The following is a 20,248-nucleotide window of genomic DNA, read 5'->3' on the forward strand; positions in this document are numbered from 1 at the left end:
TATTCTAATTACTCTGTGATCCTTTGGTATATTTAAATACTGAATATGGTTCTTAGATAAACCCACTGAGAACAATTATAGAAATGACTTCAAGAGCCAGGCAAGTTGGCACATGTATGTAATCCCAGTGATTCTGGAGGCTAAGGAAGGAGGAATGCAAGTTCAAAGCCAGCCTCAGTAACTTAGTGAGGCCCTAAATAACTTAGCAAGGCCTTGTCTCAAAAACTAAAAAAAAAAAAGGGCTGGGGATGTGACTTATTGTTTAAGCACCCCTGGGTTCAATCCCAGGGCCAAAAAAGAAAATAAATAAAAAAATAAAATAAAATAAAAGAGAGAGAGAGAGAGAGAGAGAGAGAGAGAGAGAGAGAGAGAGAGAGAGGGAGAAAAGAAAAAGAAATGTTTTCAAGATTACAGAGGACAGGTTTCAGATCTCAGTGATAGAGCACTTGCTTAGCTTGTGTGAGACCCTGGATTCCATTCCCAGCACTCTATAGAGTTTATTTGAACCATTACAATATTAATATGACTTCTTGTCATAGACCAGAAATAGGAAGTCCTGAACTATGAAAACCCTGGTGAGGGCGAACTACAGCCTCATAATTTTGGTACATTTAGAAATATTTTGAGGGCTGGGGAGATAGCTCAGCTGGTAGAGTGCTTGCCTTGCAAGCACTAAGGCCCTGAGTTTGATCCCCAGTACTGCAAAAAAAAAAAAAAGAAGAAATATTATCAGAATATTTCCACATAATTTTAGGACTGACCCATATACATGGTTTTGTCTGTTAATGACCACAGGAAAACTAACAGGTAAGAATTTTGTTGTGCAGAGTCACATTATTTTTCCCTATGGACTAAAACAAACATGATTCTATCTGCAAATTTACACTCTGTTGGTAAGGTTTTTAGATGATGTGGTGGGTATGTTTCTTTTCCCACCACAGAAAGGAAACACATCTTCATCTAAAAACTATTGAAGCCAAATTTACTAATAAAAAAATCTTTCTATTTCAATAAACATCATTAGGTAAGAAAACCCCTGAACTGAGAAGTGAATCCTTCAGTTTTATTATGCCACATTTTCCCAGTCCTTTTCTTTCCTAAGGCAAAACTTCCAAAATTATATCATATGAAGCTTTCACTAGAGAAAGGAAACACTTGCTGAATCCTCTTTTTTTTTTTAATCACCTAAAAGCCTTAGGATAAAATTCTTAAAACACACACACACACACACACACACACACACACACACACACACACACACACACACACACACGCTTTTTTGTTATCATCCTCTCCTGGCCAGGTCATCTTGATCATACACCAGACTTTGAAGACTTAAGTATTTAAGCAAAGCAAAACAAAACAAATTTAAACCAGTCATAGTGGTGCACACTTATAATCCCTGTGACACTGGAGACTGGCACAGGAGCACTTCCAGGTCAAGGCCACCCTGTGAAACATAGCAAGTACTCACAGATTCATTTTACATGTAAAAAAATGTTGTATTGGGGACTGAACCAAGGGGCCCCCTACTACTGAGCTACACTACACCCCAGCCCTTATTTTTTTTTCTTTTAATCTTGTGTGGGTCTCACTAAATTGCCTAGGATGGCCTTAAAGTTGCACTCCCAACCTCCTGAATAGATGGGATTCAAGTGTGTGCCCCCATGCCCTGTTCAAGTACATCCTCAAGAAATTAATTTAAAAAATAACTATGGGTAAATGGCAGAAGATCAATATAAGGAAGGGAACAAGGGGTGGGGAGAGGGAAGGGGAAGGAGAGGTACTGGGGTCTGAATTAGAACAGGATACATTCCAAGCTTATATAATTGTGTCAAAGTAGATTCTACTGTCATGTATAACTAAAAAACCAATAAAGAAAATGTGCAATTTTCATTCTGGTTGCCCCACTGAGAAAGGAGAACTCTCTTTGGTTCTTTCACATGAATCTGTCAAAATTTGAAAATGAATCTGAAAAATAAAGTATGTGTATGTGTATGTATATAAATATATACTTGACATGTTTGTGTTGAAACATCTCCTTGCAGGGTCAAGCATCGACAAGTTTCTTCAGATTCACTTGCATATCTCCTAGGAAGCCTCTGAATTTTGTACCCTTTCTCAGCTCTTCTCCTTCTCTCCCTCTCTTTTTTGAACTCAGGGACACTTTACCACTGAGCTACATCCCTAGTTCTTTTTTTAAATTTTGAGACAGGGTCTTCTTAAGTTGTTAGGAAGTTGTGGAGGTTGCCCTTGAACTTTTGATATCCTGTCTCAGCCTGTAGAGTTGCTGGGATTACAGGTGTGCACCACAGTACCCATCTCCTTCTCTTTTTATTTAGAGGTAGAGATCTTAAAAAAGGCAAAAATGTGGAATCACCCAGAGAGCCTTTCCTTTTTATTTTTGTAAATCAGGTACTGATGTTTTGGGGATGTCTGGTTTGTTCCCCTAGGGTCTCTAACCTATTTGGAAGTTTACCTGTCACAATAATGGGACAATTTCCCACTGTTTCCATGACCACCAAACTCCTTGCCCTGCAATCTTTTTCCTGTTTCCTGGCCCTGCCTTGGGGGAGGTTTTCTGTGACTCTAGTGCAGATGCAATGAACTGTGTTACCCTTTTCTAGCTGGTTTGAGCAGGTCTTTTCTTAGCGTAGGCCAATTATCTGCCTGGCATTTACTTTCCCAGTTGTGTTTACCATGACAACCTTTGCTAGACACATAAGACCTGAATGGGCCCCAAGCAGGCAGGGGAACTTCCTGTCCTGTGCCTGCCCAAGGAAATAATAAAGCATTTATTTTTTGCTTGAAGCTGTACATCTTGAAGGAAGAATGAGAGAGCAAGGGATACTTATTCATACCTACTATGTTAAGAGTGATTTACAGATGGAAATAATCATTAATATTCACAGCAGAACTACCACACTTCATTTAACTATTCTTTTGAGTGATATAAAATAGTGCAGTTGTATAGCACAGGGCCTCTGTGTGGATTTTGTCCTGCAAAAGGGTGAATTGGGGCTGAGTGAAATCCAGCCTGCTCTCTTCCCCAAGCCTTGGGCTCTGCAAGGGCTGAGTTTACCTGGAATAAGGGATACCTTTAACATGCTGCAGGCTAGAGGGGGCCTGGTTCTGGTCCAAAGCCTGTACTCTCACCGTCCCTCTACATTTTTCCTCAGGTCAGTGAAGGAGCCGAGAAAGGAGACATTGCCTTTCCTGCTCTTCGACAGGGATCCAACTAAACAACTGGTCACAATGGGTGTTCAGTCAAGCTTGCCCCTCTCTGTTCATACCATTTTTTCCCCCTTTGGTTTTGGGGGTTGAACCCAGAGGTGCTCTACCACTGAACTACATCTGCAGCCCTTTGTTTATTGTTTAATTTTGAGACAGGGTCTTGTTAAGTTGCTTTGGGATTTGGTAGTTGTTGAGGCTGGCTTCAAATTTGTGAACCTCTTGCCTCAGGCTCCTGAGTTTCGGGGACTACACATGTGTGTCACTGCACCCGGCTCAGTTCATATCATTCTTGGTATAAGCATAAATGTTGAGAAATGCTCATCCACCCTATAAACTCCCGTTGAAATGTCATCTCCTCGGCGAAGGCTGACCCATTCAACCCTACTTACTGCAAAACCAACCCCTTCTCTGTGGTTTCACCCTGTAATATCCTTATTGCCTACCATGACTTTACAAAACCCCAAAAGAGCCAACTGAGGTGGTGCGTGCCTGTAATCTCAGCTACTGGGGAGACTGAGATAGAAGGACTACAAATTCAAGGACTATCTAGGCAATTTAGTAAGACCTTGTCTCAAACTAAAAAGAGCTGGGAGAGTGCCCCTTGGTTCAATTCCAGTACCAAAACCAAACAAGAGTAGTGTCTTACATTGTTCAGCACCTTGTTGCCCTTCTTCCCATAAATAATAGAGCTTGGGTGATCTTCTTAACTCTACTTAGATCTACTCATTTTATTTATAAAATATGTATAGTTGTAGAAGGACACAATGCCTTTATTTTTTTATTTATTTTTATGTGGTGCTGAGGATGGAACCTAGTGCTTCACATGTGCTAGGCCAGTGCATTACCACTGAGCCATGTCCCAGCCCTACTCATTTTATTTTAAAAAATCTCATGGTAAACTGGGCATAGTGGTGAACACCTCATCCAGCAGCTCTGGAGCCTGAGGCAGGAGAATGGAAGGTTCAAAGCCAGCCTCAGCAAATTTACAAGGCCCTGAGAAATTTAGCAAGTCCCTGGCTCTAAATAAAATATAAAACTGGCTGGGGATGCGACTCAGTGGTTAAGTGTCCCTGTGTTCAACCCCTGGTACAAAAAGAAAAAAAGGAAAAAAAAATCTCATGGGAAAGCTATTGTTACCATGGTTCTCAATCTGGGGTGATTTTTCCTTGCCAGGAACACTTGGCAATGCCTAGAGGCAGTTTTGGTCACACATAGTGGTCCCCCACTCTACTCTACTTCTAAGCTACACTAACCCTTCCCCCTACCATCAGGGACACCAGGGATTGAATCCAGGAGTGCTTAACCATGAAATCATATCCTCAGCCTTTTTTTTTTTTTTTTTTTTTTTTTTTTGTGGTGCTGAGGACTGAACCCAGGGCCTTGTGCATGTGAGGCAAGCACTCTACCACCTGAGCTATATCCCCAGCCCATTCTCAGCCCTGTTTATATTTTATTTTGAGACAGGGTCTGGCTAAGTTGCTTAGGGCCTCACTAAATTGCTGAGGCTGGCTTTGATCTGGAGATCTTTCCACCTCAGTTTCTGATTCGCTGGGATTTCAGGCGGGCAACACGGCACCCTGGCGGATCCCCCTTTTTTTGAGACAGAGTCTTGCTAAATTGCCCAGAGATGGTCTGGAGTTTGTAATTCTCCTGCTTCAGACTCCTGAGTGGCTCATGTGCACCACCTCAACTGGCTACCACCTCTCTTTAAGAGTTCAATGATTGTCCACCTTATTGATGGAATTATTTTCCTGGAAGGATTTTCAAAGTCTTTAATTCCAGGTTAGAGATTCCAGATTCCAGATTCCATCTGACTCAAGCACACTCTGTTGTTCATGTACCTCCCTCACATCTTATTCTCTGGCTATAAGGACCCTGTGGTTCAGACACTGGATCTTTTTTTATTCTCTCTCCAGTCTGCCCAAGGTTGGTACATACTAGTCAGTGCTCAAGTTATGTTTGATGAAGTGTGATGGTTAGGAACAGGAATGAAGAGTTAAGCTACCTGGGTTAAGATCCTTTTTTTTTTTTTTTTTTGTAACAGGGAATTGAACCCAGGGCACTTTACCTTGAGCTACATTCCCAGCCCTTTTTATTTTTTATTTTGAGACAGGGTCTTGCTTAGTTGTTTAAGACCTCACTAATGTGCTGAGGCTGGCTTTGAACTTGCAGTCCTACCTCAGCCTCCTGAGTCTCTGGAATTACAGGAGTGGGACACTGTTGCTTTGGACACAGTTTTGGACCTTTCTATGCCCATTTCCTCTTCTGTAAAATGTAATATATCAGCCTTTTATTGTGAAAAATAAAATTAAGCAAGTTCTACTCAGGGCTGGGGTTGTGGCTCAGTGGTAGAGCACCTGCCTAGGCCCTGGGTTTGATCCTCAGCACTATATAAAAACAAAATAAAGGCATTGTGTCCACCTATTAAAAAATTAAAAAAAAAATATATATATATAGCCAGGCTTGGTGGTTCATGTCTGTAATTCCAGTGACTTGGGAGTCTGAGGCAGGAGAATTGCAAGTTGAAGCTAGCCTCAGCAACCTAGTAGGACCATATCTCAAAATAAAAAATAAAAAGATCTGGGGATGTAGCTTAGTGGTAAGGCACCCATGGGTTCAACCCCAGTACCAAAAATAAATAAAAAATTAAAAAAATATATTATAATAACATATATTAAATGCTAACTTTGTCAGTTTCATCTGTTTTGAACACTGATGCATCCCCAGTGTCCTGAACAGTGCTCAGAACATAGTAGGTACTTAGTAAATATTTGTTGTCTTAATGAATGAGAGTGAGAGGTTTTCCTATTGCCTTCACTCCAGAGTCACAATGCCCTTCCTTTTTTTTTCTTTGCGGTGCTGGGAAATTGAACCCAGGGCCTTATGCTTGTAAGGCAAGCACTCTACCAATTGAGCTATCTCCCCAGCCCCAAAAAGTCCTTCCAATAGGTAGGTAGCAGGGTATTCAAGGGCCCTCACAGTTGAAATCAGTATCTAAGTAGAAGTTTGTGGGCAGGTCTAGAGCAAAGCTCATTTTTTTTCTAGGAAAATGTGACTAACCTACAAAGGAATATCTGGAACCCAGGTCAAAGGTTGAAGAGGAAAAGGAAAAGGAGGCTGAGGCCAGGAGGGTTGCACGTTTGAGGCCAGCCTGGGCAACTTAGGAAGATCCTGTCTCAAAATGCAATTTAAACAATGGGCTGTGGTGGGCACAGTGTTGTACTGTAATTCCAGTAGCTCTGGAGGCTGAGGCAGGAAGATGACAAGCTCATAGCCAGTCACAGTAACTTAGAAAGGCCCTAAGCAACTTGGCAGACCCTGTGGCTCAGTAGTTAAGAGCCCCTGGGGTTCAATCCCTGGTACCAAAAAACAACAAACACCCACAGACCTAGCTCAGTGGTAGAGTGCTTGCCCGGCATGAGAAAGGTCCAGGATCAATTCCTAATTCCTCCCTACCCAACCCTGCCAAAAACCAAAATGAAGATGGGAAGGAAAAGCTGTATGGCATGCATTCCAGGAGTAAGCTCCTTTATCTTATTTGTTTTGTTCTATAGCTTGAAACTGATTTGAAATTGCCTTTTTCAAGCAAGGCTTATTTGAGCACAGATGCAAGTTAATTTGAATTTCATTTTTTGTCCTTAGTGTCACAAGAAGTAAATGGGGTTTCAAGCATTCTAAGGCCTTCATGTAACCAACAAAAGGTGTGTTTTGCAGTCCCACAGACCCGAATTTCAATCAGGAGTTGCTTTAGTCAGCTTTTTCATTGCTGTGATCAAAAGATCTGAAAAGAACAATTTTAAGTAGGGAAAGTTTATTTGGGGGCTCGCAGTTTCAGAGGTCTCAGTCCACAGACAGCGAAGGCCATTCCTGTGGGCCTGAGATGAGGCAGACCATCAAAGCAGAACTTTGTAGGAGAGGAAAGCAGCTAGGAACAAGGCACCACAAAGCAGAGACAGGCCTCCACTCAACAAAGACAAATCATAGGAACCAAAGGCGTGCCCAGGGCACTTCCTCCAGCCACACCCTACTTGCCTAATTACCACCCTGTTAATCCCTATCAAGAAGGATTAATGTATTGAATAGGTTAAAACTCTCATAACCCAATCACTTCACCTCTAAACTTTCTTGCATTGTCTCAAACATGAGCTTTTGGGGGACACCTCACATCTAAACCATAACTCAAGTCCCTTAGCTGCCCTATAATCATGATTGTTCTTGGTCTGAGTCACAGTTCTTATCTATAAAATGGAGATCCCTTTACTTTCTGCTCAAGAAGTGATCAATGGTGCATTTTGAAACCATTAAAACCTTATGCAAGTTCCTGGCATCTCCATACTGGATTCTTGGTAGTGCTTCAAAAAAATAAAAAGTAGGTCCTTATCAATAAAATGCTGGGGACTCAAAATCTAACGTGAATGCCCTTTGAGGTGGAAGGAGGGCCTGGGCTTTCCCTATCGACCGCTAAGTGGAGAGGGTCTTGCTTAAAATCTCAGTGCTGAACCAGCCTAGGGCCCAGGAGTCCAGGCTAACGTCCATGCTTTCTTTAAGGTCAAACGTCACAATCTACAAATCCTGGTAAAGGCTAAAGGAAAGACACCCTGAGATCGTGAAGTGAAAAAGCAGGCACACGGAGAAACGGTGGAAGCGGGTGGGGGGAGAAATGTTAGAACCAGAGAGGTTGGTGGCCGGAAGGGACGAGGCGTCTGATGCAGTGGAAGGGCAACGCAGGACAGAAACACACCTTTGAGAGTGAAAGTGGGGCCAGCGAAAGGGGCCACCCACAGGAATTTCGGTTCCCACACCAGGACTCCAGGCCTTGACTACAGGTCCGCCCTCAATCGCCTATAGGCCCCCTAGCCCCGCCCCAAGCGGGCTGCTAGACCGTACCATTGTGTATTATGTATGTTGACGTGAATAGAGGGCTGGTCTTTCACAGCCACCAGGAGTTTGTTCATCAGAAAAATGATCATATGTATTATCATGTCAATTCGAAGTTAATCTATTTCCTTTTTGTCGGCTTGAACTCTCTTCATTCCTCGGAAAATAGTAGGAATACGGCCCTTCTTCCCCTTTCCTTTTCCACATTTGGTACATTCCTCCGCGGTACGTAGGCGGGGAGGCGTACATAAACCTCGACGCAGGAGGCGGGGTTGCTCAGTCCTCGAGGCGGCGGTGCTCGGTCGTGTTGGAATCTTGTTGCTTGTCGGCCTGTGCGCGCGTGCGCGGACATGGCCTCAAACGGTATGTGAGGGCGCGAGGCGGCGGTGGTGCGCCTGGTCAGGGCCTCGTTCCTTCCCAGTTGGGCTTTTGATTTTCCGTGGGCTTGGGGTGGCGATCGCGTGTAGGATCTTTTCGCACCGCTGTGGCGGGAAGTGGCGGAGAAGGGTAGAAGGGGGAGGTCGATGTCGCCATTTTGTTTCGCTCCTTTGGCGACTCTCACGGGATTGAGAGTCTTGCTTTTGTAGTGCGTTTATTTGAGGTGAGTGTTGGGAGGGAGGCGGCCTGGTGTTTGAAGCATAAAGGGAGGATGGAAATACCCTGTGTCTCTAGCACGGACCCCCCTCCCCCCAACCCCACGCTGTGGTCCGCTTTGTCGCAGTGCTGCATCCGGGCATTTGGTGCGCGCACGCGCTCTGTTGGCCCCTCCCCCTTTCTCGCCGCGCGTATCCTACTTCCCTGCCTCGTGTTGGCCCGACTTTTTGTCGCGAGACCCTCAGGAGACTCAGCTACGCGCGTCCGGTGTGGGCCTCGCCCCTCAGGGTCCCTGGGGAAGGGGTGGGACTGACTGCTCGGTTCCCGCCCGGGTTGCCACGCGGCCAGGGCGGAGGCTCGGGATCGAGGCTGGGCGCCCGCTTAACGGTTAGGGGCGGTCAGGGAAATTGATCAACGGACTGGGGGACGGGGTTCGTACGGTTTCCCGCCTAAATTTATTTTTTTCTGAGGTGATAGCCGAAAGAAAGGGGCGCCCGAGGCCACACCCTCTCCCTGTCATTTTGCCTTTTCCTGCGGGGGAAGTGCCTCATTTCCTGTACTGAGGAGATGAGCCGATCTTGCTAGTGCGTTTTTAATGTAACGTCTTAAAAGTGTTTTCTTGTTTTGGTTTGATGAAACTCTTCACGTCTCAGGGAGACGGGTAGATGATAAAACGTAATCATGGGGAGCTGTAGGTTTGGGAATTTGATTATCAGATGACTCTTGCCTCCCGAGGTTATCACTTTGTCTTTGACAGTTGGGGTCAAAGGGCTTTGTTGTCTTGGTTGCCTAGCTCTGTGTTAAAACCTCGCTTTGCCTTTCTCCAGCGTTGATCAAAGGACGGCTTTTTTTGAGAGCCATATCTTATTCGGGTCTTGTTGAAGGGTGCACCATTCTGAACACAACTGCCTTGAAGTTGAATTCAAACCTGTGCTTTGACTTTTGGCGATATTACACTATATCCTGACTAGTAGTGTAATATCTTTCTCCTAAAACGGATGTGAAAATGAAATGTATGTAAATTCAGAGCCGCTTGTGGCGTTGAGTTCACCAAGATCCTTGGTTTTTCCAAAAGTTCAGATTTTTGTCTGAAGAAATTTGTATTGTTTTTCTTTATTGTAAGAAAACTTGTGTTGTCAGCTTGTCCTCTCAGTATCTCATGGGGGAATGTATGCCGTTTGTTGCAATAGTTTTGTTGATTTTCTTGGTCTGAGGGACCTAGTGCTTATTAAGTTGAGGAATGTAGTTCTGTTTCACTCTCTTAGATGGGCGGCTGAAGGTAACGTGATTATATTTTTCTTTTGCAGACTATACTCAACAAGCAACCCAAAGGTGAGTGCCATTTCTGGGCTTCCAGAGTTTGTAAAGGGCAAGGGTGGTCAAGGTAATTCTATCTCCCTTTTGTATTTTTTTTTTGTTTTTCATTTTCCTTTTCTAAGGTAATTTTTCCTCATTGCAGTTTTTTCTTTTCTCTAGCTACGGGGCCTACCCCACCCAGCCTGGGCAGGGCTACTCCCAGCAGAGCAATCAGCCCTACGGACAGCAGAGTTACAGTGGTTACGGCCAGTCAGCAGACACTTCAGGCTATGGCCAGAGCAGCTATGGTTCTTCTTATGGACAGACCCAAAATAGTTGAGTCATTCTTACTCTGGGTTACTTCTTTCTGAATGCTGCTTTTCTAAAACATGAATAGTGCTGAAATGTTGAAACTGCCACCTATTTTTCCTCTCAATTTTTAACTCTTAAAATTCCTTGGGGACTTAATCCTTTCAAACCAAAACTGTTATGATTTGTAATTTCTTTCTTTTAAAAATTTAAACTTTCCTCTATATGTTGACCTTTTTCTATTTCCTTTCTTTACATGAAAAGGAGATGGGTGTTAAGCTGATTCTTATGTGGCGGAAATAACTTTGCTTGGAAATGCTTTTAAATCAGGTTACGGTACATCCTGTGGTAACACAAAGAGGTCAAATTTGCCCTAACTTTGGACTTTTAAATAATTTGGATAGTCTTGTATATGTTGTGCACATACCAGCACATTAAAAGCAGCTAACGAATAGGAATCTTTTGATTTTGGTGGGATAGATGAGGGAATTGGAACTGTCCTAAGGAGTGAAATGGGAGCATTAATTTTGGGATTTATTTATTTTTTCGGTACCTGGGATTGAACCCAGGGGTGCTTAACCACTGAGTCACATCCCCAGCCCTTTTATATTAGAAACAGGGTCTCTCTGAGTTGAGTAGAATCTCTTGCTGAGACTGGCTTTGAACTCTCAAATCTCCTGTCTCAGCCTCCCTAGTTGCTGGGTTTTACAGGTGTGTGCTGCCACGCCCAGCTAATTTTAGGATTTAAAAGAGGGTCACTTTTTTTCCTCATAGCTTTTTTGACTTCCTTTTACTTTGTAGCAGGCTATGGCACTCAGTCAGCTCCCCAGGGATATGGCTCCACTGGTGGCTATGGCAGTAGCCAGAGTTCCCAATCGTCTTATGGACAGCAGTCCTCCTATCCTGGCTATGGCCAGCAGCCAGCTCCCAGCAGCACCTCTGGAAGGTAAGATGGTGGTGGGGGAATGAGTCAAAAGTTTAGGGTGAATTGTTGGTGTTGGGTGAAGAGAATGGGGTAGATTGAAAGTGAAAGGGAATAATGGGTATGCTAAGATTATGATTTTTTACCCCACATAGTTATGGTAGCAGTTCTCAGAGCAGCAGCTATGGGCAACCCCCAAGTGGAGGCTATGGCCAACAGTCTGGCTATGGTGGACAACAGCAAAGCTATGGACAGCAGCAAAGCTCCTATAATCCCCCCCAGGGCTATGGACAACAGAACCAGTACAACAGTAGCAGTGGAGGCGGTGGAGGCGGTGGTGGAGGTAAGAGTTCTTCAGCTGTGTCTCTTTATTTTCTGTATTCTGTTGTTTGGCCCTTATCAAAGAGGCCCTTTTTTTTTTAACCTTTTTAAAATTTTTATCCCTCATTTTCTTTTATTTCTGTTATCCCTTATTTGTTTGGGATTGTTGACCTTTTTCCTGATGTTTTACTCCTCCTTCCCCTTTTTCTTGGTACCTGGTAGTGAACCCAGGGGTGCCTAACATCTGAGCCACATTCCATCCCTTTTTATTTTTTATTTTCAGATAGGATGTTGCAAAGTTGCTAAGGACCTCACTGAGTTGCTGAGGTTGACCTAAACTTGAAATCCTCCTGCCATGCCCTCCCAAGTTGTTGGGCTTAAAGGAATGCATCACTATGCCTGGCCTGGCTCCCTCCCCCAACCCTTTTTGATCCTGGGAATTGAACCCAGGGTCTTGTGCATGCTAAGTACCCACATACTACTACTAAGCTACATCTCCAGCCTGGTTTTGCCCCCCAAAATAAAAGTATCTTTTCTTCCCTGACAGGCAGCTATGGCCAGGATCAGTCCTCCATGAGTGGTGGAGGTGGTGGTTATGGCAATCAGGACCAGAGTGGTGGTGGTGGCGGCGGCTACGGGGGAGGCCAGCAGGACCGTGGGGGCCGTGGCAGGGGCGGTGGCGGTGGTTACAACCGCAGCAGTGGTGGCTATGAACCCAGAGGTCGTGGAGGTGGCCGTGGAGGCAGAGGCGGCATGGGGTAGGTGTCTTGTGAGTCAGGGAGTATCTTTGGGGAGTATGGAGGGTGCATGAATCTCCCTTGAAGCCAGTCCCTAGTGCATGGTTAGTATTATTGTTTTCTGGGGATCTGTGAGGGCTTTGATTTTGGGGGCAGTGACTTTCTCTGTACTTTCCCATTTTATTTTTGTGAGAACTTGGGAGCCTAAATTCCTATCCACACTTGTGAGTAGATGTTTGAGTACTGATGCTTTTATTTCCAAAAAAAGAAAAAGTACATAGATGTGTATGGATTGGAGTCATTGATATCCTAGGCAAGAAACATGGAAGTAAAGACTTCTTTCTCTGCAAGGGAAACCGATGATCCCACTCCTGGGAAATAGGGAATCTTGACATGTGTATTCCCATGTGTTCTCCAAGGGAGTTGGTAATGGATAACCTGACTTCAGCTTCCAGGAATTGGCTACTTATTCTTCCCGTATTCTGTAGTCATTTGAATTTGAGAACGTGATTTGCACTAATTTGACTGACTGATTTTGTGTGTGACTTTGGTTTACGGGGTCATCTGACTGAAGTGTGCAGACCTTTGGGGCAAGATAATGCTTGATAGTGGAATCCCACCTATTTATTCCACTGTCTCCCTTCCCATAAAAGCATCAGCTTGTCCAACTGGATCTTCTTTCCTTCCCTTTCTGCCGAAGTAGAACCTTAGATTTGATGTTAAATCATTTGTCAAATCTGTTGGGTATATAGGATTTGAAGGACCCTACTGTCTCCTTGAAAAGGGGAGGAATGTCAGTGTTACTTTTTTTGGAAAAAGTAGGTTTTTTAAAATGTTTGTATATGGTAAGTATTCAAAGGTGGGTGGGGGCTATCTCAAAAATGTACAAAAATAAGGAAAACTCTGTTGTGTGCGTGTGTTTATTGCAAAACTTGAAAAAGAAAAACAACTGTTATGTGACTGTTAACTTGCTCTGCATTTTATGTGCCACAGGTATGAAAGGTGACATTGCAAAATACTCCGCTCTTCTCGCAGTGTAGAAGGGGTGACCCCGGGGGTGGAGAGTGATCAAAAACAGCTCAGTAGTTAGGATAGGGCTTAGCTAAGTTTGTCTTGCTTTAAGGGGAAATTGCCTTTGGTTTTGACTTTTTATGGAATGGGGTTGGGTCTGCTTGCTGCTTTCAAAGCAAAAACCACAAAAATGTGTTCAGGGCTACCCCAGCCTGGTGTGAAGTGTCTTCTGGGTACATTGGGGGTAGGGTTTTTAAACCAACTACTGGGTTGTCACCACTCACGACGAGGAAAAAAACATCTGCTACGTCGGAAGAACAACCAAGGAAAATGGGTCATTTTTTTTTTCCAGAGGAAATAGATATATAATCCTTTAAAGCAAAATTCTTAACTGTGTCTGAGAAATTGCACACGTGTGTGTGACATGCTCACAGGTCAGACAAGGGTTGGTCAGGAAGGGATGTATTTTAGTAGCCACTTGTATCTTTTTCCCAAAACACCTACCCATGTTTGGGGAATGTTAAAATCAAAAACACCCTTTTGTAGCCGTTGGAAGCTTCATGTCCTTTCTTCTAACTTGTCTTCTCCAGCGGAAGTGACCGTGGTGGCTTCAATAAATTTGGTGGTAAGTGAACAGAGTTTCCAAAATTCCCAACTCCCGGCAATGCTTTGTCTGATTGTTCATTTGCAGATGTCTTAGCGTGTTAATTTAAGTGTCAAAGGTTTTGAAGTGTCCATAACCACCTCCAGAAAGGGGTGGGGTAGAATGCCACCCTGCTGCCAGATGTGTGCTAACCTGGAGGCAGGCAGGGGTAAGACTCAGCAGTCTTCTGGTATCAAATTGGTTTGACCCAGGTGAATAGAGGTATATAGTAGGCCTCTTGACAGGGGTGTTGCCATACCTGGCATTTTGTGACCACCATTTTGAGAAACTGGAGGGAGTGTGCTAGAACATGTGGTGCCAACTTGGCTTTAGGATCCTTTTGATCAGTGTGTGTCCAAGGCTAGTGTGTGTGTATGTGTGTGTGTAACAACCTCCAAATGTTTCAATTCTGTGAGGACATGAAATATTGCCCTTCCCTGAGGACGGTGAAGTTGGTATATATTTTTATATTAAGTACTGAGTGGTGTCAATGCAATTCTACATTTGTACTTAACTCAGATGGGCAAATAGAAACTAGCTCTGGGAAGGAAGGTGTGGACTACTTCAAGAAAGGTTTGGGAGCATGTGTGGCTCATGGGAAATAACCAGGTCTTAACAGCACAAACTGAATTCATGGAAAAATGGCAAATTTGAGAAGTCTCCCAGTAAGCTGGAACTTTTCTGGTTTGGTTAACTAACAAAAGGTTTCTTGATTTGTCTCAACATTTAAAGCCAAAGGTGTGGGTTCATGACTTAGGTGTCATTGCGTATGGGTACAATATTTGTATATGATGAATTCAGATAAACATTGGTCAAAGATGGTCTCTGGAAAAAAAAAAAAGAGGCTGCATTATGGAAATAAGATTTCTGGTCTGTTCCCTGGGACATGCTTTAAAAATATAATAGCTATTATGTATGTTTAATTTTCATGTGGTTTTGGGGAAATTTAACATGGTTTTAAGAATGGTTTCTAAAGATGAAATTAAAAATTGTTCCACAATTGATAAGTGTTTTTGGTGTTAAAGTTTGGAGAAACTGGATGGATGCACATCATATTGCTGGTGGTGAGCCCATGTCTCTCTGGGTGAGAGAACAGGGCCAAGCTGAGTTGGTTTGTTAACTTTAATGGGTAATTCCCCTCACCCCCCCCCAAATCTGTGCTGAGGACATTTCCCAGCCTGAGCTGGGGGAGGCAGCATTTTCTGAAGTGTGGCGTTGTCCCTGTAGGGACTCATGTTACAGATCTTAAGAAATGGGCCTGTGTTTCCCCCAGACCTGCCGATGATTTTCTCCTCTGGGCAGGCCCAGGACAGGGTTTGGAGTGAGGCTGTGAGCACTTTACTGATATTTTGCAAGAATATAATTTGGTGTTAATTTTTTTCCTTGTCTTGTCTTTCCTGTTGACTCACGGTTCCTTTTTTCCTTGTTTTTGTTTTCTTTCTTTTTTTTTTTTTTTTTTTTTTTGTTTTCTTTTTGTTTTTTTTTGTTTGTTTGTTTGTTGTTTTTTTTTTTTTTTTGTCACTTAAGGCCCTCGGGACCAAGGATCACGTCATGATTCTGGTGAGTCCACTGGTGGCATGAAGGAGTGGTTAAAGTGGTCCCTGGACTTTTATCTAGATGTTTTGGAAATAAAAAAACAAAAATAAAAAACTGGAAAAGCAGTGATAGAGAAGGGAAGAGTTTTGCTGTACTTAACAGTTCATAAATGAGCATATCAGAAATATTTGATAAATGAATGAATACATCCTTCAGCAGTTTAGTAAGTCTGAAATGAAACCGAGAGTCTGTAACAATTCACAGGTGATGTCAGTTCATCTGTGGACCATGCTTCAGAACTGCTGATTTAAACAATAGTATTTTGTTTTAAAAATGCAGCTTGTGTCTAAATCTGCCAACAAAATCAGAGAAGGAAAGAACTAATCAGACAGCATTTAAAAAATCGTTTACTTGTTTTTCATGTTTGGTATATTAGGTTTTAATGTGTTCTTAGTAAGGGATCTTCAGTTGTAAGTTGATAAACTGGTGGATTTTGTTTTTGATCTTGGGCAGTTAACACCTGAATTATGGTTTCAGGACTGGGTTTTAAAATACTCTGATGGAGAGTTGTAAAACTAAACCTATTATGTAGACATTTTAAATATTAGAATATTTGAAAATATTACAGGGCTACTAATTTTTTTTTTGTCTTTAACTTTTGTTTTTCTTCTCTTTAAATTTTCATGTACTCCTGTGTTCAACGAGCAGAACAGGATAATTCAGATAACAACACCATCTTTGTGCAAGGCCTGGGTGAGAATGTTACAATTGAGTCTGTGGCTGATTACTTCAAACAGATTGGTATTATTAAGGTATGGTGGAGCAGAGTGAGTGGTTCCAATCATTTGGCAGGCTTTTGGGTTTCACAGATCAGTAAAAATCACTCAGTGGTTTGCCAGCAGTAAAAGTGGAAGCCTTAATGGTTGTTGCCAGCTTAGTTTGTTCAGCAAAGAACAGTAACTGTTGCCATTTTCTAAGAGAAATTGCACAAAATAAGTGATGAGAGAGGTACCCCAAGAATGGTTTTAATTTAGGTTGAATGTGAGATATGAAGAAGTAACTGGGAAGGGGAGAGCTGTAGTTTGAGAATGATATGAGCTTCAGGTTTTGGAAGAGGAAAATGGAAGGTTGTGTAGTAAGCCTTCTGGATCCAGTGGTTCTGCATTTGAACCAACCTCAAATCAAAAATATTTGGAAAAGTAAGTTGTGTCAGTGTTGAATTTGTCCAGACATTATTTTTTTTCATTATTCCTAAACAAGGTAATAACTACATAGCATTTACATTGTATTGGGTATTAATAAATAACCTAGAGATGATTTTTGAAGCCACCACGTTTTCCGAGGTGCTGGGGATTCGAACCCGGGTCTGTGCGCACGCAAAGCAAGCACTCTGCGAGCTGAGCTATTTGCCCACTCCCTAGAGATAATTGTGTGTGTGTGTGTTTCTTGGAATCAAACTCTGGGCTTCTTCATGCTAAGGAAGTGTTACACCACTAAGCTACATACTTAGATCCTTGGAGTCCAGGGTCATTCAGTGTAGGGTCTAGGAGGTAATTTAAAGTGTATACAGGAGATGTGTGCTTGTTATATGCAAATATTGGGCCATTTAATGTAAGGAACTTGAATATGTGGATAATGGGTGGGAAGATCCTATTCCCCAAGGATACCAAGGGAAAATTTGCATTGTATCCTCCAAAATTGATAATATTTTTTATTTTTCAGACAAATAAGAAAACTGGACAACCTATGATTAATTTGTACACAGACAGGGAAACTGGCAAGCTGAAGGGAGAGGCAACAGTTTCATTTGATGACCCACCATCTGCCAAAGCAGCTATTGACTGGTTTGATGGTGTGTATGAGGATAGCAGGTTGGGTGGGCATAGGGCATCCAGTCTTAGGAAGCATGCTACATTTTGAGGGTTCTTTTGAGTCTTCCAGCATTTATTTTATTATAATTTTAGTATAGTCTCATTTCTGCTTATGTTTCATTTAGATTATAAACCTTTTGAGGAGCGTGTACTCTTAGATTGTACCAAATGTTTTTGGATCTACAGTTCTTGAATCTAGTGTCTTTTTTTTAATGATGCCAGGGATAGAACCCAAGTCCTCAAATATCCTAGGCAGTTATTCTACCACAGAGCTACATGCTTCAGTTAAAACATTTTTATAATATTTTTCTTTAGGGAAAGAATTCTCCGGGAATCCTATTAAGGTTTCATTTGCTACGCGCCGAGCAGACTTCAATCGGGGTGGTGGCAATGGTCGTGGAGGCCGAGGGCGAGGAGGTGAGGAGCTCCTGTGTCTTGGTATAAAGAGGTGTGGAAGATGGTAAGGGTTTGCATGGAAAGATGTTTAACCAAACTTGGAAGGGGTACAAACTTCTTGTATCTGTACTTAGGACCCATGGGCCGTGGAGGATATGGAGGTGGTGGCAGTGGTGGTGGTGGCCGGGGAGGTTTCCCCAGTGGAGGTGGAGGCGGTGGAGGTCAGCAGCGAGCTGGGGACTGGAAATGTCCTAATCCGTGAGTGAAAGTTTTATTTTTTTAAAGTAATATGTACTTTGTTATAGTAGAGTTGTTTGGATACTTTTTGAAACTAAGAAATAAGAAGGGTACATGGTTGAGGGAGGATTAAGTCGAGAGTTTATTAGGTAAGGTTGGAATATAGTCTGCTATTACCTGTGGGAGATAACTAGCGTTCTAAGACCCTAAGTGGGTGCTGGAAACTAGAGAGTACCAAAAACCCTGTGTGCTTATTTGAATACAAGCACTGTGATACTGAGATAGCAGATCTGATAGTTGACATGGCTATTAAGTTGGTAGGATAGGATATATGCAGCATAAACCTGTTCAACAAAATGTATGGTTTTTTGGAAATTACGAGATTCCATCATGCTACTCAGAAAGCCTGCAGTTTAAAACTTAGGAATTATGTCTGGAGTTTTGCATCATTTTCAATCTGGTCGATCCATAGGAAACAAACTGCTTGTAGAGGAATATTGTGTGGGGGAAAGTGATGAACTGGGTTCAGTGGTTGTTCAGTGGTAATCACAGTGGTTGTTCCTGGTTCTGTTCTTGAGATGCAAGCCTTTGGAGTCTCACTAATTCTAGGTTTTGCCTACCACCTATTCTTCCAAAGTAATTGTCCTCCTTTTCCTTAGTACATGTGAGAACATGAACTTCTCTTGGAGAAATGAATGCAACCAGTGTAAGGCGCCTAAACCAGATGGCCCAGGAGGGGGACCAGGAGGCTCTCACATGGGTAAGAGAGAGAGATGGTATTGAGAAGTTGGATCAAAAACTCCTTTAAAAAAAAAACAAAACAAAACTCTGTTTGTGAACAGGGAGGCTAGGGAAGAAGGTAGGATGATAGAGATCTGATATATTTCTTTTGTCCTAGGGGGTAACTATGGAGATGATCGACGTGGCGGCAGAGGAGGCTACGATCGGGGCGGCTACCGGGGCCGTGGTGGGGACCGTGGGGGCTTCCGAGGGGGCCGGGGAGGTGGGGACAGAGGCGGCTTTGGCCCTGGCAAGATGGACTCCAGGTAAGTAAGACTCTAAGAATAAAAATAAAGCAATTGAACATGGGTTGTGGGGTAACAAGATTGTGTTGAGAAGATGGTTCTTTGGAAAGAGCTAAAGATTGGGCACAGTGGCATATACCTATAATACTGGCAGTTATTGTTGGTGGAGCCCAAGTTTGAGGCCAGCCTGGGCAACTTATTGAGACCTGTGTCAAAGTAAAAAGGGTGTTTGTGGTGGAGCCAAGCACGGTGGTGTACATCTATAATCGCACGCTGAGGCATAATGATTTCAAGATTACGGCCAGCCTTAGCTACCTTGTGAGGCTTAGCAAGACTGGGGTACACTAGTAGGGCAGCACTGGGTTCAATCCCCATCAAAAGAGCTGAAATGGGTAATCTTTAGTGGGGAGGTGGTAGGGAGGGGGAAAAGTTAGGGGAACCAGTCTTTTTAGATCCGTAGTATTTAGAGATATGGCATTTGCTTGGTTGAGATTTAAGAGGGTCTGGTAGAATATTTGGGGGGATGGGGTTGGAAAAGCTGCTCATTCAAACCTAATAGATACTTTTCTTTTTTTTTTTTTTTTTCCTCCAGGGGTGAGCACAGACAGGATCGCAGGGAGAGGCCGTATTAGCCTGACTCCTGAGGTTCTGGAACAGCTTTTCTTCCTGTACCCAGTGTTACCCTTGTTTTTTTGTAACCTTCCACTTCCTGAACACCCATGGATTTGTGTTGGACTACATGATTGTAGCCATACCTCTGGTTCCCATTAAAAACCATCGTTTTAGTTAAAATTTGTTCCTCTTCCCCCTCTTCACTTCCCTGGAGGATCGATGTCCATGTCAGGAATGTGGAGAGTTTGCCTCTGAGATCATGCTGTGTAGCAGGGATGTAATGATTTGTTCCTGCTCAGCAGGAACTAGAAATAAAGTATTTGATACTTGATGTAGGGGAGAAAAGGACAAGTGGTATCCTTGAGAAATATAGTTTAAATTTATGTCATGGCAAAACTGGGTGTGTATGGTGTAAATGAAAATATGGGATGTGATGAGTATTGCTCCAGGTTTGCCTGTCTCTGGGAATTATATCACAATTTACATGTTGGCCTTTGTTTGCCATTTGTAGCAGATATACTGTTGAAGAATTCTTTGCTTGAGGCTCAAACAAATTAGATTTGTCTTTGGGGCAGTATTCATATCTGACCACCATGAACTGGGATGTAGCTCAGTGGCAAAGTGTT

General features: G+C 43.0%; 1 protein-coding gene across 2 annotated transcripts; it reads left to right on the forward strand.

Moving 5' to 3' along the window:
- The first annotated feature begins 8,352 nt into the window (after positions 1-8,352).
- Positions 8,353-19,953, forward strand: FUS (FUS RNA binding protein). 2 transcript variants are annotated; one of them, XM_079121633.1, is made up of 15 exons: positions 8,353-8,475; positions 10,014-10,038; positions 10,183-10,337; positions 11,113-11,257; positions 11,389-11,576; positions 12,102-12,312; positions 13,893-13,927; positions 15,473-15,505; positions 16,190-16,293; positions 17,204-17,333; positions 17,668-17,769; positions 17,883-18,006; positions 18,645-18,745; positions 18,884-19,031; positions 19,603-19,953. In XM_079121633.1, the coding sequence occupies exons 1-15, from the start codon at positions 8,463-8,465 to the stop codon at positions 19,640-19,642; spliced, it is 1,554 nt and encodes a 517-aa protein (XP_078977759.1). In that variant the 5' UTR covers positions 8,353-8,462; the 3' UTR covers positions 19,643-19,953. The 2 variants fall into 2 exon arrangements, with proteins under 2 accessions (XP_078977759.1, XP_078977760.1); XM_079121634.1 differs by having other exon boundaries at positions 11,116-11,257.
- Positions 19,954-20,248: the final 295 nt, after the last annotated feature.

This window comes from Sciurus vulgaris, assembly GCF_902686455.1.
Source record: "Sciurus vulgaris genome assembly, chromosome: 18".
Taxonomy (NCBI): Eukaryota; Metazoa; Chordata; class Mammalia; order Rodentia; family Sciuridae; genus Sciurus; species Sciurus vulgaris.

Excerpts from the sequence above, each read along its gene's own strand:
- FUS (XM_079121633.1), top strand. Across the intron at positions 12,313-13,892 it reads GGAGGCAGAGGCGGCATGGG|CGGAAGTGACCGTGGTGGCT; the intron begins GTAGGTGTCTTG and ends TGTCTTCTCCAG. Across the intron at positions 17,334-17,667 it reads AGCTATTGACTGGTTTGATG|GGAAAGAATTCTCCGGGAAT; the intron begins GTGTGTATGAGG and ends ATTTTTCTTTAG.